Here is a 16,714-nt window from a genome sequence, read left to right on the forward strand (position 1 = left end):
AAACCAGATTACCATCAGCTATATTGGACAGCTCTCCTGTTTAAGAGCCTCGGGAGGGCAGCTGCATATAGGCTTCTCTAGGCTACTTATACAGATGGCAGATGAATTGAATTACCAGCACAAACATGCACACATCGGAGCTGAAGGATTTTCCTTTTGCGCCGAAACCAGACTCCTGTTTGCGGCCAACGGCCCCTGCAGCGCACAGTTGACGTCATGCGTTTTTATGCCGCACAAGAAAATCGCAGCTGAGCGCAGAGTCCGTCCCTTGAGGTGACAAAGCCCCACTGCGCTACTTCCCGCAATTCCGGCAAATCCGTGTTAACCATTGTGGAAAAACCGTTGAGCGGGTTGCTTGAATGAAGCTGAGGGAAGCTGTGATGGAGATATTCATGATGTAGCTGAGCCAAGTGACTAACATTTGTACGACTCGGTGGACACCGGTCTTCCGAGCTGTATTGAAGCCAACAATACGTGACCGATGTGGGGAGCACCATATTGGGGACCCAAGTGCCGCCATTTGGCATAAGCCACTGTCAAGAACAAGACGGATAAGTCAACAAAAAGCTCAGGATGGAACGTTCCGACCTACGAGATAAAGGCTTGGTTCAAGAAAGTGTCCCGCGTAGAAGAGCGAACCCAGGACAGCTTGACTTACATACGTAAAACACACATCACGGATTAGTGGAATACTCTGCATAACCTTGAAAAAGTGTGCCACAGCACTGGAATATGTTAAAACAAAATGAAACATCTGTTTCCCTTTTGTTTATTTTTTTGAAGTCGTGTTTGTTGTTCTTGTTAATCCCCTGTTGATCACATTAAAATTCGGACCATAATAGATACAAAAAGTTGGAACGATTAACATGTGAAGTTGATTCCAAGCTCCACAACAAACAAAGCTTCTCACGTTGAGTGTTTAATATTATACAGCGACAATTTTTTAAACACAACGGTGAACTATTTACTGGATCATAATGAATTGTGATTTTTTTTCTTATAACAATCCAGATACATATATATCTTAATATGTTTATTTCTAAAAGCAGGTTAGTGTTACAGTATCCGTGTATTCATAGCCAAATCACTCTATTTCCCATTATTTTTCCCTAATGATTTGCGTCTCATAAAAAAGAAAAATGCATTGAAGGAGAAACCTTCCACCGCCAGCCCAAAAACCCAAATTAAAATGGCGAACCGCTGGGAAATCAAGCCCCATTTCTCACTAAAGCAGGAATGTTAAAACGGATTTAATAACCACTATCCGAACCTTAAAAAACTGAGTCATCATTAAAACCAAAAGAACTATTTCAATGCCTTCATAAAAATGAAGGTCACTCAGTGACCAGAAATATCACGTGACATAACTGCCTTAATACAGTACAGCGTATGAAAGAAAGCAGGAGGAGGGGTAAGGAACAGGAACTCTTAGTCAGCATATCGGACCATTTATTGCCTTAGTAAAAAAACAGTGGAAACCTCTGGGGGCTGTGAACCCGGGTACATCCATATCATTAAAACCCTCCAGGCAGAATTGCCCCGCTATTACCCATAATGCTCACCTCCCTCATTCCTCAGTGCTTTCAGGCAATGTATGGATTTAATAACAAACATTCAGAGTCGACCGAAGCCAGTTGGCACAGCAATAGCTTTGGCGCTCGTTCCCTGAACTAAGGGGAGGTGGGGGTGGGGGTTACACAGTTCCACTGTCTCCAGGAAGATGTGTACAACTCCAGTTGCAGTGGGAAAGATGTTTCAGAATGGCTTTCATGCGATGAGAAATCCACCAGTTACATTCGCATATTTTCTCGTGCTAAGCAAAGGAGCAGAAATTTGACCTCTGTGAATGGAAACAATAAAGCACTGGAGCAGCATTGTGTTCCACGTCTAAAATGACCCAAACTGCCATTCTTGCTCTGGCAAAGGAGGGCGTCCCGAGCCTCGACCTCGGTAAGCGTGAGTCGCCATGGACGACAGCGACGTGTAGGAGACCAGAGTGCAGATTCATGTCACACGCAGGACAACGGCCTCAGAGAGGGCACAGAGCCCACAAAATACTGCAGACAGCCACACAAATGGATGTGCAAATACAGTGAAAAATGTTGATATAGATTTTTTTTCTCTCTAATTGCAAAGCTGTGTAAATGGCAAAGGCATCCAGATTTTTAACGGTTTTTTCATGATTGATGGAAAGCACTGAAAAACCCAACATATTAAAAACAGATTCTCTGCCTTTCCGCATTTCAAACGCTTGAAAGGAAAAGTGTTTTTTTTTTTTTTTTTCAGCGTTACAGCAATGTCAAGGTGTAAACGTGTGAACGCCAGATGTGAACTTTTCTTTTAATCAACATGAAAAAGCAGCACGGTCACAGAACAGCCAGACCAACGCCGTCCAAACTCCTGGCTACAGCCTGATCCAAACCTGTCAATGCTGCCCATCTCCCTTATTGCTGGGGAGCGAATGCAGCATGTGCTGTGTTGCACATCACAAGCCCTCTGTGGCAGTTTGAGTGCACGTTGATGACTGGCAGGCCCGCCAGACCGCCGGCGGAGCAGAGCCAGTGTAATTGCTCCATTACTTTCTCAACTCCTAACAGATTTGATGGTGCTGAATCACTGCCGAAGACAGCTGCCACGAGCAGGTCAGCGAGCGGGCGTCACTCCAGACTCACCCTCGGTCACTACACCAAACATTCCTGTAACCGCTCAAAATTTTGACTTCAGTGACAAACGCTTGGCCGTCCTTCTGTCATAACACAAGTAATTCTGATCAAATTGAGAGGACCCTTCAGCTCTCTAAATGATTTCTATTAACGTTTATTTCTCATACGAGGTCCCGCACAACAAAAATCCGTTCCAATAGCTTATTAAAATATTTAACCTTTTATTATAAACGAGCTTATTATTCAGCACAACAGCACTTCTGCCTTTACTTGGATGTATTACTTCCAAAAGTGGTACAACATTCTGAGCCATGGCTTGTATCAGACAAGACAAATATACACACTTGAGGTCAGAGGGTTTTTGTCCTTCACTGGTGGCAATCTGGCTATTTTCTTTCAGTCACGCATCTTCCGTAACAAAACCAAATACAGTATATACGTCCTACCATGGTGACAATCCTAACTGAATTAATGGGAATATAGATCAAACTAGCTGATGCTTTTCTCCAAAGCAATTTACAATAAGCTACTTACAATTACACACACACACAGTATCCAAAACTGCATGCCCCGAGAGGGGTTTCGGCGCACCGGAGCCTAATCCGGCAACACAGGGCACAAGGCAGGAAGGGGAGGGGACACACCCAGGACGGGACCCCAGTCCGTCAGAGGGCACCCCAAGCAGGACTCAAACCACAGACCCACCAGAGAGCAGGACCCGGCCAAACCTGCTGCGCCACCGCATCCCCCCTACTTACAATTATATATTGACAGATTTTTACTAGAGCACATCAGGGTTAGTACCTTTATGAAGGGTACTACAGCTCGAGCAGATTCTAATGTGGGCAAACTACTAACAGAGTATAACAAATTCACAGAAACAACTTTAATAACGTGAATACCTTACACATGCATAAATAAAGCTTTAATCTTGCCATCAAACGAAGATCATCTAGTGTGATATATGTGTTAGTAACAATAGCCAGCTTCAGCTTGCCTTGTTGAATGGTTCATGGCTTATGAATAACAATCACTGGATGCAGGAATGGAGGAAAATAACGAAATGCTAAATATTGTAGTTCCGACAGAGTGACAGCTGAATAAAAAGCTTTCCTTGAACTGTAGTGTCAGTCGAATCAGGGGTGGCGTATATTCTTCTAGTGAATTTCCCCCTTGGATCAAGAAAGTACTTTGTCTATCCATGACATTTACATTTATTCATTTAGCTGACACTGTTCTTCAAACGTACAATGTTAAGGTACTTAAAATTTTTCACTCATTTATAGAGCTGGCTAACTTTTTTACTAGAGCAGTTTTTTTAGGGAAAGTACCTTGCTCAAAAGTACTACAGCTGGTTGTGGGGCTCAAGCCTACAAGCTTTGGGTCCAAAGGCAGCACTTCTAACCACTATGCTACTAGCTGCCGTAGCAAGCTAAAACAATCCTGAAAAACTCTTAAATGACTTCTCTACCTTTTAAATATGTTAACCCACATTCACAGATCAATAATGAAGAGGTTTACCATTTAATATTTAAATAGTAAGTACAGTCTTCATCTTCAAACTAAAAAGACATCGATCTGATTCCGGTCCTTTATTCCTTTCTGTCGGCAGACATAGCTGGCCATTACATAAAATAATGTTCTCTGTCTTTCCTTGCGCGGCTTAAAGTTTGCCGATACCAATATCTGGTGTATACATCAATGTTGTATCAGATTTCTCTGCTTCTCTGTTGTGTTTGACCTGAAGGTCGCATTCAGAAGTTGTTCATTGTGTAGAGAACGGGTTCCTCTGGACATTCAAGCATTTTAAGGCCCTTGTTAACAGTAAAAATCCCACATCGACACTTGATGGAGAGTGATGTCATACAGCTGGGGAACAAGAGGGCAGGCAAAGGCATTATGAAAGTCCTTCAACCTGAACAAGAACAGGCATCTCCATGACCCTGATCACTGTAACAGAATCAAATTAAGGGATGAGAATATGAAAAGGTTGTTCTTTTAAAGCAGGAAATTAATACATATCCTGAGGCAAGGTATTCCAAAAACTTTTTTCCTTAAAACAATGATAATATTGTTCTGATTGTTTTTACCGTTGAGTCTTTTCATTCAGTCATCTGAACATTCAAATGGCTTTCCAGAAAAAAATCCATCTGCCCTTTCTGTTATATGCACTGCTCACACAGAGCAAGCACATTCAAGCCAAAGCTCTGCTACTGTAAGCTTCAACTCTTCCATCGCAAGATTGGAACACACGAAAAGAGATGTCCACAGAATCATGGGCTTCTTGCTTTTTCAGTCTGTCTTTGATTCTCAAGTTCAGAGATCTGCCTGGACAATTTGTCCTTCTGGCAAAGTCAGAGAGGTGATAATCAACAACGTGGCGTTTGTGTGTTTGTGTTTGTGTTTGTGTCTGTGCGTGTGGGGATTGTACGGGGGGGGTCAGAAACACATGGACTTACCCGCCGTCCTCCTGAAATCCCTCCAGCTCATCCCGCTGCTCTGCTAGAGTGGACTCCAGGTCCAGGTAGGTCCCGCTGTGAGACAACTGCAGGGTGCAGTCATCGAGCTGCCAAAAGGAGAAACACATGACACATCCCCCTCTTAGCTTGTTAGCCTGGGCCAAGCATGTAGTCAGTGAATTTAATTATTCAACGGAACCGCTTCACTGGAAAAATTTAAACTTTTTCTTCATTCCTCAGACACACACGCACACACACACACACTATGGCTCTAGCCCACTGTCATGAAACAACACCCTGAAATTGTGGAATTATTCAGTGATTTGCTCAGTGGGCTTAATATCAGCCATAAAAGGACACTAATCTGGACATTAGGCAAATAAAATCTTACCATAAATATTAGCTAGCATAACAACGAACAAAACGTCCCCTTCATGGTGACATCGAAGCGCTCATTTCAGACAATATTATCAAATCATCAAGATTTTGTTTCCCTGAGGATAACAGCTTTTATGCAGGTGTTTTCCATAGCGCTCATAATTTCCATAGGAAGGAGGAACTGTCCCTTACATTTTGAAAAGGGTGCAAAGTGTTTTACGCAAGCAGGCTGGGGCGCCGTTCAGACACTGCTAACTGAAGCACTGCGCTGTTGTGAACTCAGCATCCTTGGACTATTGAAGACAGGAACAGATGGATGGAAAAAGTGGAACAAAATCAGAAGACCTTACAAATAGGTGTTTAAAACCGAAGGTAATTGTGGGAAAGTGGAAGGGGAGAGTAAACTGGGAGCATGTTCAAATCCATCCAGATACTTCCCGGAGCAAGCACTCCTTATTCCGTTCCAGTCAACCACTGCCCCAATTTGGGCCATAACAGACAAGTGATCGAAGGGCAAAGGAGAAGGAGAGAAACCAGCGGTGGGATAGTCGATTCACTCTCCATATTGCAATACTTGCAATATTCATCTGGGTTGCATATAACGCTTACAGGAAAAACACACTTCAATTTCGCCGACACAGAGAATTGAGCAACTCGGTCCACATCAGACATTTACGTGTTTGAGTTTGATCATTTGTATTTATAAACTTATTCAGTGGGCGCTTTTATCCATTGCAGGACATAGCACAGCGCACACCAGTGCACATCACTGTAAACAGAGATGAAAGGCCTGTCGTGATGTGACTGAAATAAGCTGTTTTACTCCCGAGCAACAGGAGTAAAGGAGATAACCTCGGGGAGGTACTGGACTAAACTTCCGTCTTTTAACCCTCTTGAAGTTTTTTTTTTTTTTTTAAACCTTTTGTAGCTGTTTAGCAACTGAACAAGCATGTGTCATGAGTGCATGGAATTTTAAAAACAAACACGGAATTTTTAAATAGCACTGTGTTTACAGAGAGACATTTGTTTTGCATCCCAAAACTGGAGAGCAACATACGGTCAGACTCACGGCCACCTTGTGCCACTGCCGTATGCAATCCTGTCCTATCCCCTGATCTCGTAAGTGCACGATACACGTGTGTTTATGTTGATTTTTTTTTAAAAATAGCAATTTGTTTAATAGCGGAAAAGACTTCATGCAGCTACTTGTGTGATGTATAATAGTTTCAGATGGTGAAATGTGACAAATTGACTGTACTCTAGAATCACGTGTCTGCATGCAAATCTGCCCTTCAGTTTATGCAATGCACTCTTTGTATTGTTCTCTGAGATGAATGTTGCTTTGGAGAAAAGCATCTGCTAAATGATTAAACGTGAATGTCCATAAAATACAAACATGATACAGAATCTATAATGGATGCACAGCTGCAGATTCCATTATAGCAGAAATCACACAACACTGTGTATCGAGCCTACAATACTCAAAAAGATGACACTCAAAAGTGCAGAGGTTTGAGAAATGTGTGGACGACTGTATATTATGGGTTTAAAATACTGTAAAGACTGAAGAGGTCCAGGATGTCCAAGCATCCAAGCACACGAGCGAGGCTGAAGGACTTCAATAGAAAAGACAACACAAAGAATCCATTTGCAGTGGTAAAAATGTACCTCATCCTCAGAGAACATATCTGGTTTTTAAGCATGTTTTCAACCAAATAAGTATGTCAAGTATGTCTTCATAACATTGATTTATTTTCCTTATGGTTTCCTTTAGTCCTAAGGTAATCAACGGGTCCAGAACATTTAGAGAAACTTTAAAAAATAAACACAATTCATTTCACATCCGCTTTTTTAAACAGCACTCTGCACAAGACAGGATTACCATGGTAATGAAAAACAAAGTACAAGATAGCTGAGGCCTCTTAGAACCATTTTTGAAATGAATACCCTGGATCACTTCTGCTCACAAACAGGCGTCTGTTAAAGGCCCACCCTTAGAATGAGTTGAGCAAGCTAAAAAAAGAGGGAAATAGACCTTGTTAAGTGGCAAAGACATTACGGGGACACGGCACTTTGATCCATGCGGTCACTTCATTTGTCTCGAACAGCAGTGAAATACTCCAGGACGCTGAGATGAAACATTAGTCAACCTTTAATAGCACTCACTGGGCTTTCAGGTCATTTCCTCCCCACACAGGAACTAAACAACAGAAATTCTACGTCTCTAACCCCTGCGCTCACGTTCGAGAACAGGATTTGGCCCCAGCTCCGCTACACCATATACAGGCCAACCTCGCGTGTTTGTCACACGGCAGGGTCATTGCAAGGAAGCGCAATACCTTCTGCACGGCAAATTTCAAAAATCTGTAGAACAGGTACACAAAGAGGACGAGGTAATTCAAAGGGAGAAGAATATTAAACACGTATGGACTATATGTTCATTGCTCTTAAAGATGTGGCAAGAAAATTTTTCTTACTGCTATGGCCTAGGCAAGCTTCATTTGCAAATATGTGGTGGACTCAAGTGACTAACATACCACACACACACACACAAACCGCTTGTCCCAAGCAGGGTCACGGCGAATTGGAGCCTAACCTGGCAACACGGGGTGCAGGGCTGGAGGGGGAGGGGACACACCCGGGACGGGACGCCAGTCCATCAAAAGGCACCCCAAGCGGGACTTAATCCCCAGACCCACCAGAGAGCAGGCACAGACCAAACCCCCCCCACTAACCCTAACCTCCACTAGAAAAAAAAAAACATTTTTCTATGCCACATAATTGTAAGAATTTTGAAACATTTGGTTGACTTATTGAAACGTCTTGTGATAAAACATAAACCATGCGATGATCATCCCTGCTAAATGCAGAACCTGCCCGCACTTGTGCTGCATTACCTATCCATGTGTTTGTGTTTTATCAGTTCACCGATTCAGTGAAGACTTAAGACCCAGTTCTGTTTGTCAATTTAAGAAATAAATATAAAAAAGTAAAAAAAGAGACTCGTAGGTGTGAGTTAGCGGGCCAGTTCAGCGGGGAAAGTCAAGACCCCCCCGGCAAGTCTTCCTCGATGAGGAACCGAACAGACTTGAGAATCCAAGCATGGGAAAGGCAAGAACCGCATGCCAGCGCCAGGTCTTATTTAAGACGAGCGTCTCAGCCGATTATGAGACCAATCCCTCCGCTGACAGAAAATCCAGACACGATGCCAAAGATAGTCGGACTAAATTTAAGGGTACCAACTGGCGCTTGGGTTGCTGAAGTGAGAATGGGCAAGCTGCAAAAACAAGCTTGAAAAGCACAATAAAAAAAAACCCAGCCACAACAGCCACCAAAATCAGTCATCAGCAGCAACCTACCAGAACTTGGCAAAGCCACGAGCAGGAAGACGGAGAGAGTGGTCATGTTCTCCACCCGTGGGGACGCTACGTACCCGTGGGGCTGCTCACGCTTCCCGCGCACCATATTCACTGGACTGCGAGCAGCTCCGAAAACATAAACGGGTCTATTTTTTGACTCGCGCTACCAAAGTTTGCTGCCGACAAGCTGCTTCGAAGAACCAGATATGACAACACTGTTGGCCCCTTTCTGCACGACACATTGTTTTTAATACTCCTCAACCCAGCGAGCAGCCAACTCCAAAACAAAAAAAAAAAAGAAAAGAAAAACTTGGCAAAAAACAACACTGGAACCATGGGGGATAATCCCAGTCCACTTACGCAGCTCTGACCCATCGCTCTCAGGTCGACCAACATATTTTAATTTTGGAGAATGCAAGAAGGTAGCTTAAAATGGGATTACGGGGCGAGTAAGCGGTGCAGCCTATCGGGACCCCTGAGCTCGGGGGAATAGCGACCATGGTTACACTACCGGGCTTTAACGTCACGTGTGGCTTGCGAGCAGAGCTCCCTGCATGATGCCGACCAGGCGCTTTGCAAAACAGCAGTGCCAGTGGCGCACTCAATGAGAAACAGACACCAGTTTGTCTTCCTTTCTTCCAGCGGCTATCTGCAAGTGCAAGCGGGTTCGGAGACATGTCAGCCTCATGCGTCTATTCTGAGCCCGCGCTTAAGACGTCAGCATCCTGAGCCGAGCCCACTCGCGAATGCCCACCGAAGAAAACCCTCTGCCACACACACACACGCACACACGGACACACACTGACTGGTATCAATATTTTACTGTGAAGATGCTGAGTCAGAACATTGCAGCTATGTTTCCTTGCTGAAAATTGATGCCTTTAATGACTTGCACAGGCGCACGGCAATCGGTACGGAACTACAAACTCTACGAGGCTCAGCAAGACTCTCAAAAAAAAAAAAAAGAAAAGAAAAGAAAAACAAGTCGACATGTCAGTTCAGCTTTCTCACAACTGTGGCCTTGAGAAGGACAGAAAAGTCCTCGGATTAAATTTCCTTCAGACACCAGCCATTTTTGACCGGAAAAAAAGGGAGGGAAAAAAAAGGAAACGTTAAAAAGGGACCAAAGTCGTGGAGCGGACTGGTAATTACCGAGCATCCCAGAAGTGACTTTCATTCCCTGAGAGTGCCTGCCAATCCAGAGCAGGATGCAGAGAGCAAGAAACACGAACCCACCACAGAGCCTCATTCGGGATGACAGTTATAGATCAGTCCGGGATTGCGGGGTTTGAGCTATAGGAAGAGCGGTCAGCGTGTAGCAGAGCTGGATATGAACCTGTGACCCCCTGGGCAGTGGCACATTGACCAAACCGCTACTGTACACTGAGGACTGGCCTCACCCTTTCACCGCAATACCTCTCTGGTCATTTATGTCTTCCTGCTCTAAGCAGTGAGAATACAGGCATGTGAAAATATGACTTCACGTTCACATTCACTTATTTAGCAGACACTTTTCTCCAAAGCGGCTTCCAATGAACTCTATGTAGTGTTAACAGCCCACACACCTTATTCACCAAGGTGACTCACACTGCTATACACTACTTACAATGGGTCACTCATCCATACATCATGACTTGTCAGACATATCTCTGACATATCTTTGCTTCAGTCATTAAGGGTAAAGAAATAAAGCTATTAATATTTTAATTCAATATAATTATCACGGGGGGGGTGCGGTGGCGCAGTGGGTTGGACCGGGTCCTGCTCTCCGGTGGGTCTGGGGTTCGAGTCCCGCTTGGGGTGCCTTGCGATGGACTGGTGTCCCATCCTGGGTGTGTCCCCTCCTCCTCCGGCCTTACGCCCTGTGTTGCCGGGTAGGCTCCGGTTCCTCGCGACCCCGTATGGGACAAGCGTTCAGACGGTGTGTGTGTGTGTGTGTGTGTGTGTGTGTGTGATAATTATCATGATAGGACAAGTTTAGTCCACAGCCCGCAGAGAACATGAATGGGCTGCCTGATAAAACTGTTCATATTTTAGGGAAATCAACATGCAGAAAACCCTACAGGCAAATCTCAGCAATCACCTATAGCCACCAAAGTTTGAGGGCACCAAACTGCTTGATAACATAGAAACAGTTTTATTATGAAACTGAAGGTCTGTAGCCTCATATATTAGGTCAGTACTGTATGCTACATCATCACTCCTAGTCACTGAAATGTTGCCACTTTGCAGGTAACATGTCCAATGAAACAAATTGTTGGCCTATGTAGTAAATAGTACATACCTACTTGTTCCCTTAAGGAACTCCTGTGTTGAAAATAACTTTTCAGTCATGAAAGTATAAATTTGTGTTCTGTGCATATATATTATTCGCATACATTTTATGATACACAATTACACGGAAAAAACATTTCACCTGAAAGTTCAAACATTACCTTCCTCTCCTCAAGATATGTATGCATCTATCTGAAACAGAAGTATTTTCTTGTCAAGTTCAAGTTTTATTTTATTTGTCACATACACAACCGTACTTAGTACGACGTGCAGTGAAAAGCTTTCCCGTCTGTCCACGGTACAGATAAATACAGCAATACAAGCAAGTAGAAACACACTCCAGGACCTGTCACATATTTATTTGTCATATATTTATGCATGTTTACCTTTATTATTTTAGAGACAGAAGGGATGCCGGATTTTTTCTTGCATAGGAGAACCAAAAACTGCAGCGCCGGCCCTCCACACAGCGCTTTAATGTGAGGCGGAGAGCCAGTGCAGAGTGTGAAGTTGGGTACAAAGCACTATGCTTTATGACTGTTTTCTTTACACTTCTGAATGGCTGGGATCAGTTCAGCGTGGCATATGGTACCGTTCACTGTCCCCATCAACTCGTCCGTTCTATGCAGACAGACTGTCGCAGCTTCTGCTCAACAGAACAATGTGGACATAATATGTGATCCCCATGCGCTGCCATGGCAGAGGACTGACCTATATTTTACGGCATTTAACATAGCTCCTAATTACAGGCCTCTGTAATTTCTCTAAAGTAATATGTAGGCAAAAAAAAATGGTTTCCCAAAAGAATGAGCGTGATGGACAGCCAAGGGAAGGGGAAAGTAGGGAAAGCGAGACAGCGAGTGCGTGTGAGTGCGTGCGTGTGTGTGTGTGTGTGTGTGTGTGTGTGTGTGTGTGTGTGTGTGTGTGTGTGTGTGTGTGTGTGCACGCCTGCAGCATCAATAAAGTGCGGATGAGTCATAGTGGCCAGAGCAGAAAGAGTTGTAATTTGCTGATGGATTGTGGGAGCTTTAGCGACCACACCACATCAGATTCTGCCAGAGTGGTGGTGTTTCCTTCACCAACGGAAGGTAAAAAAAGAAAAATAAAACCTTTGGAAACCTTTTCGGTTTACGAAACATTTACACCTAGATGGAAAGCTAAGGCCATTTACAAAACCAAAAACAGAGAGATGGAAAACCAGGCTACTTGATAAACTGACCTGTGAGCAACTGCTGGAAGATGCAACAGACTTGGCAACACAGGGTGTGCACGTGTTGAAAGAGGGAATTGAAAATGCAGGTGTTCTGTCCATTTCCAACCCACTCCTTAGACAAAACACAATCAAGAGAGAAAGGGTGAAACTCTGCTTCTCTCATACGCCATGTTGGAACAACAGCTATTTTTAACTATCTGACCTATTCGCCATACACACGGGCAGAAACAAAAAGAGCAGAAGTGGCAACCCTACCATGGGGCATGGAGACAGTTACTATGGGGGATAATGCCGGTACACGGCTCTGCGTGTCCCATGAGGGCTGCGCTGAGTCTGCCTGGGTGATGCTGCGCTACACTATCAACAAGAAAAGTAGGACCCTGACTACCCCGCGATGGACCGACATCCTTTCCAAGGTGCCCTGCTCAGCTTTGAGCCCGTTTCCGGGATAGGCTCTGGACGACTGGTACCCCAACCTTCAAAACGAGTGAGAATGATCTCGAAATCAGAAAATAAAAAGACATATCCATAGGAAAACGGATGCTTTCCACGGCACGCAGACGTACGATTCTCATTTTTTTGCAAACAGCTCACCGCTCTCTAAGTGACGGTGCCCACGGGCCTCGCTGCTTTTTATCAGTTCTGGCGGCGGGTGCGTGTGATGTGCGCTCTTTGCCATGGGAGCTGCTCTCTGCTTATTTTGCGGTTCTTTAAGATCACTTTTTAAGTACGGTTGGTTTGGGGCTCAGATCATGTGTTCAAGGGATGGGCCACTCGCACTGGGGGACGTCGGACTCTGTCAGCTTTATTTCCCTCTCCTCCGTGTCACGGGAGCATTCCCACCCCCAGCTCGATGGGGCGAGGGCCGGCCCCAAACGAGAGCCAGGCCTCTGTGGTCTCCCGCCGCATCCTGAAGGTTTCGTGACTCGCAGGCCGCGCTGTGCTGAGAGATGGGTTTCAAAAGCCCGTCGATCTGACAGACGGAGGGAAAAGGGAAACCAAATGAACTTTTGATTACGACCTGCGTGTCTTTTTTTGGGCACCCAAAATAAATTCCTGACGCAATTCTTGAGGCCGTGACGCATCCCCAAAACAACCGATGTTTGAGTATTCCAATTTGCTGACTACAGAAAACTATTTAAAAAATGTTTTCTGAACAAAACTGAGGTCTGTGTGACCCCATATGCAATAAAAACATTTGAGAAGTTTCTTTAGAAGTCCTTATTCCGGCTAGTGATTTTCTGACACACACATCTAGTTAGAAAAGCAGCTCTTGAATATTCTCTCGATGTCCAAGGGACTCCAAGTCCTCGGAGGGAAAGCCTGACTATCGAGCACGGTTGGAGAAGAAAGCTAGTTTAATTTAATCCATTTAAGGCGAGCTGGCAGGTGGAAGGTAGGGCTGTCACATGGCGCAGATAAAGTCAGCCCTCAGCCAAAGCCATTCAAAACATTTCTCTTTCCAACATTTTTTCCCACAACCCTCGCAGACTGCTACAGACGGTGGAACGCAAGGAACAGCACTGGGTCTGTGCAGCACGAAGTAAACCTTGGGGCAAGGAGGTGTGCCGGTGAAATATGTGTACGTACACACGTGTGTGACACTGATCTTTAAAGACATCGCTGGTCTTCCGTGGTACAGTGTCCGGTTACCATTAAAGGAGCGATGCGCCGCCGTGCATCAACGCACAGTATGTGAACAATGCACCGTGAACGGTAGAGCGCTTCCGGGAGGACTGTCAATGGGCGCAAACAAGAAAAAGAAGAACCGTTGAAGAGAGAACTGAAAATGACAGCTGTACTGAAAATCGACATACTTTAATGACAAATACACCAAAACTGCGCCATGCAAGCCAAACAAAATACAATCTACTGCTTATTTATAGAATGCTTTTTTTCCCCCTTCCCTTTCCATGCTGGATGTCGGTCTGTTCTTAGTGACTCTGCGTGACTGACGAAGACCATATACTGGCCATGCAGTCAAGAAGTGCACTTCATTTGCATGAGATGCATCTACATTTGGGGCTGATGTCATAGTCACGAAAAAAGCCTTGGCACCAGCCTGCTGCTCTTTCACTGACCTGCTAATCACATCTTTGGTCTGTTACGGATGCCTTTTCGTATCAATAATGAGTCAGTCCCTGGGACCTCACTCAGCAGCCATGACAAGGGTTCTTTCCACATGGCAGACAGAGCGCAGTAGTGCTTTCTCCCTTCCCTATGCTAAGGAACATATTCTTAAATTATATACTTGTTCAACATTAGATACTGCAGACTCTAAAGTGGGGGGTGTAACAGTCAAAGATTACAGGGTCCACGAGTTTTATAATTCCCTTTCAAATGGAACTCATTCTATACCTGAATCACCAAGTGAAGACCTACCTTGTCAGTTACTGATTTTAATGATACAATTATGAGGTTAGGCTGAATTAAAATGAGCCCATACTGCAACTCTTGAGGCCTGGAGCCTTCGCCTTAAAAAAGGAGTCTGGTACTTCTGGTCATCTGTGGTTTCCAAAGGCTTGAAGCCGGCCTTCGGGGAACCACAGGGACCCAGAGAAGAAAACAGCCCCTCCCCCCCATATCTCTAATTAAAGGTGTTCTCTCTAGGATGGCAGTTAGCTAATCTGAATAGGCACATTTAGCCAGAACAGGTGTCATTAACTTTTATGCATTAGCCTCTTGAATGGATGGGAAACAGATGTTGATTAATAGATACTGAACCAGTATAATGTGTTGTTCAAAAAAAAAAAATCTAGTAGTTACCATAAAAACAAAGCAAGGATACTACAGACAAAAGCTGATGCTTTTGAAATTTGAAATGTAAATCATAAAAGGCATGGCATTTCCAGAACTGCTTATCCCATATGGGGTCGTGGGGGAACCGGAGCCTACCCGGCAACATAGGGCGTAAGGCCAGAGGGGGAGGGGACACACCCAGGACGGGACGCCAGTCCGCCGCAAGGCACCCCAAGCGGGACTCGAACCCCAGACCCACCGGAGAGCAGGACCCGGTCCAACCCACTGCGCCACCGCACCCCCATCATAAAAGGCAATATGTGTAAAAAAAAAAGAGTTCATCAAAGAACTGGTTCATTGCAGTAAGTATTTCCCACATCACCTATGGTGGGCCGACTGTGGAATTTCGTTTATCGCTAAAATGAACTGTTGCATCACAGTAAGAATCTGATCAAAGATGTTCAAATCTCACTGTCACAATTTATGTCTAAAGACAGCAACTGTAATGCAAACCATCTGGATCTGACTTTAATACAAAACTTGTCCTGATTTTCTGGTCACCACACTGAAGTCAAAAGAAACCAGTGCTCTGTGTTCTTTGGCATCTTATTTTTTTTTTTTTGCAAAAGTTTAGGCTTTTGTCCTTTAAGCAGAAACATTCCTTCAGAGGGTGTTTAGTCTGCCACTACACTGAGCAGTGTTAGTTACCTATGAACGAACAAACAAACAACAAACGGTACCATAACAATACATAAACACAAAGATTAAAAAACAGTGCAAATGCCTATTATAGAAACATAATTTCAGAAACCTAAATATAACAATATTTTGGTTCTATTTAAACAAAGCTAAGTAACTCCTCACATGACATTTTTAAGAGGGTATGTGGCCCAGTATACTTTTCGCAGTTTTGCTGTCCTCATGGCTTAGGTGTCATTGCATGAAGGTTGCGGAGTTTTGTCTGGGTACGCAGTTATCTGGAGCGGAAGTGGGAGGGAAGTGGTGGTGGTGGGGGGTCTCTGTTGGTAATAAACGTCAAGCAGTTTCCATATAATTTATACACTCTTACCAGGTGTGTGGGGCAGGGAAACCTTTTCCCTGGAGATGCCATATGCATGCCACTCATCCTTCCATAACATGTTGACCTGCTGACTTCTCTCATGCACCAACAGCAAAACCAAAGTCTCCTTATCCAAAAAGATGGATGAACATCTTGTTGATCTGCAGCAAAGGGTGCCAACTGATTCTAACTGGCGCGATGTGTGCTCATATTTATCAAGCACCCCGGAACACAAAACACTACAATAGTTTTTACACCTTTGACCTCAGGACAATGCTCACAACGTTCTCCTCGTGGGCAGAGAGGTACATCACCAAAGAACCGTGGAAACGCACCTCTGTTACACATCTCCTGACCACCTTCCCCAACTGATGGAGTTGCTTGGACGGCAGAATTCAGCTGAACGAAGCTGGACAGCAGCGACTCATGGTGTATTTACCGGGTTACAAGACGGATAGGAAACGCTTCACACAGCTGTCATTCCCTTCTTGGATGCACGTTCCACGCAGTAACAGGGAAAAAGCCCCAATATGTGCAGTCGACTTGGCTGATGTGCCGACAGGTGAAGG

General features: G+C 44.5%; 1 protein-coding gene across 1 annotated transcript in view; it reads right to left on the reverse strand.

The window, feature by feature from the left end:
- The window catches only part of fhod3b (formin homology 2 domain containing 3b), a 130,562-nt gene that overhangs the window by 113,298 nt on the left and 550 nt on the right, over positions 1–16,714 (reverse strand). The window contains exon 2 of the mRNA XM_029246040.1: positions 5,123–5,229. Within this exon, the coding sequence (XP_029101873.1) occupies positions 5,123–5,229 (107 nt within the window). The remainder of the gene's footprint in view (positions 1–5,122; positions 5,230–16,714) is intronic.

The sequence above is a fragment of the Scleropages formosus genome, chromosome 18 (genome assembly GCF_900964775.1).
Source record: "Scleropages formosus chromosome 18, fSclFor1.1, whole genome shotgun sequence".
NCBI classification, from domain to species: Eukaryota; Metazoa; Chordata; class Actinopteri; order Osteoglossiformes; family Osteoglossidae; genus Scleropages; species Scleropages formosus.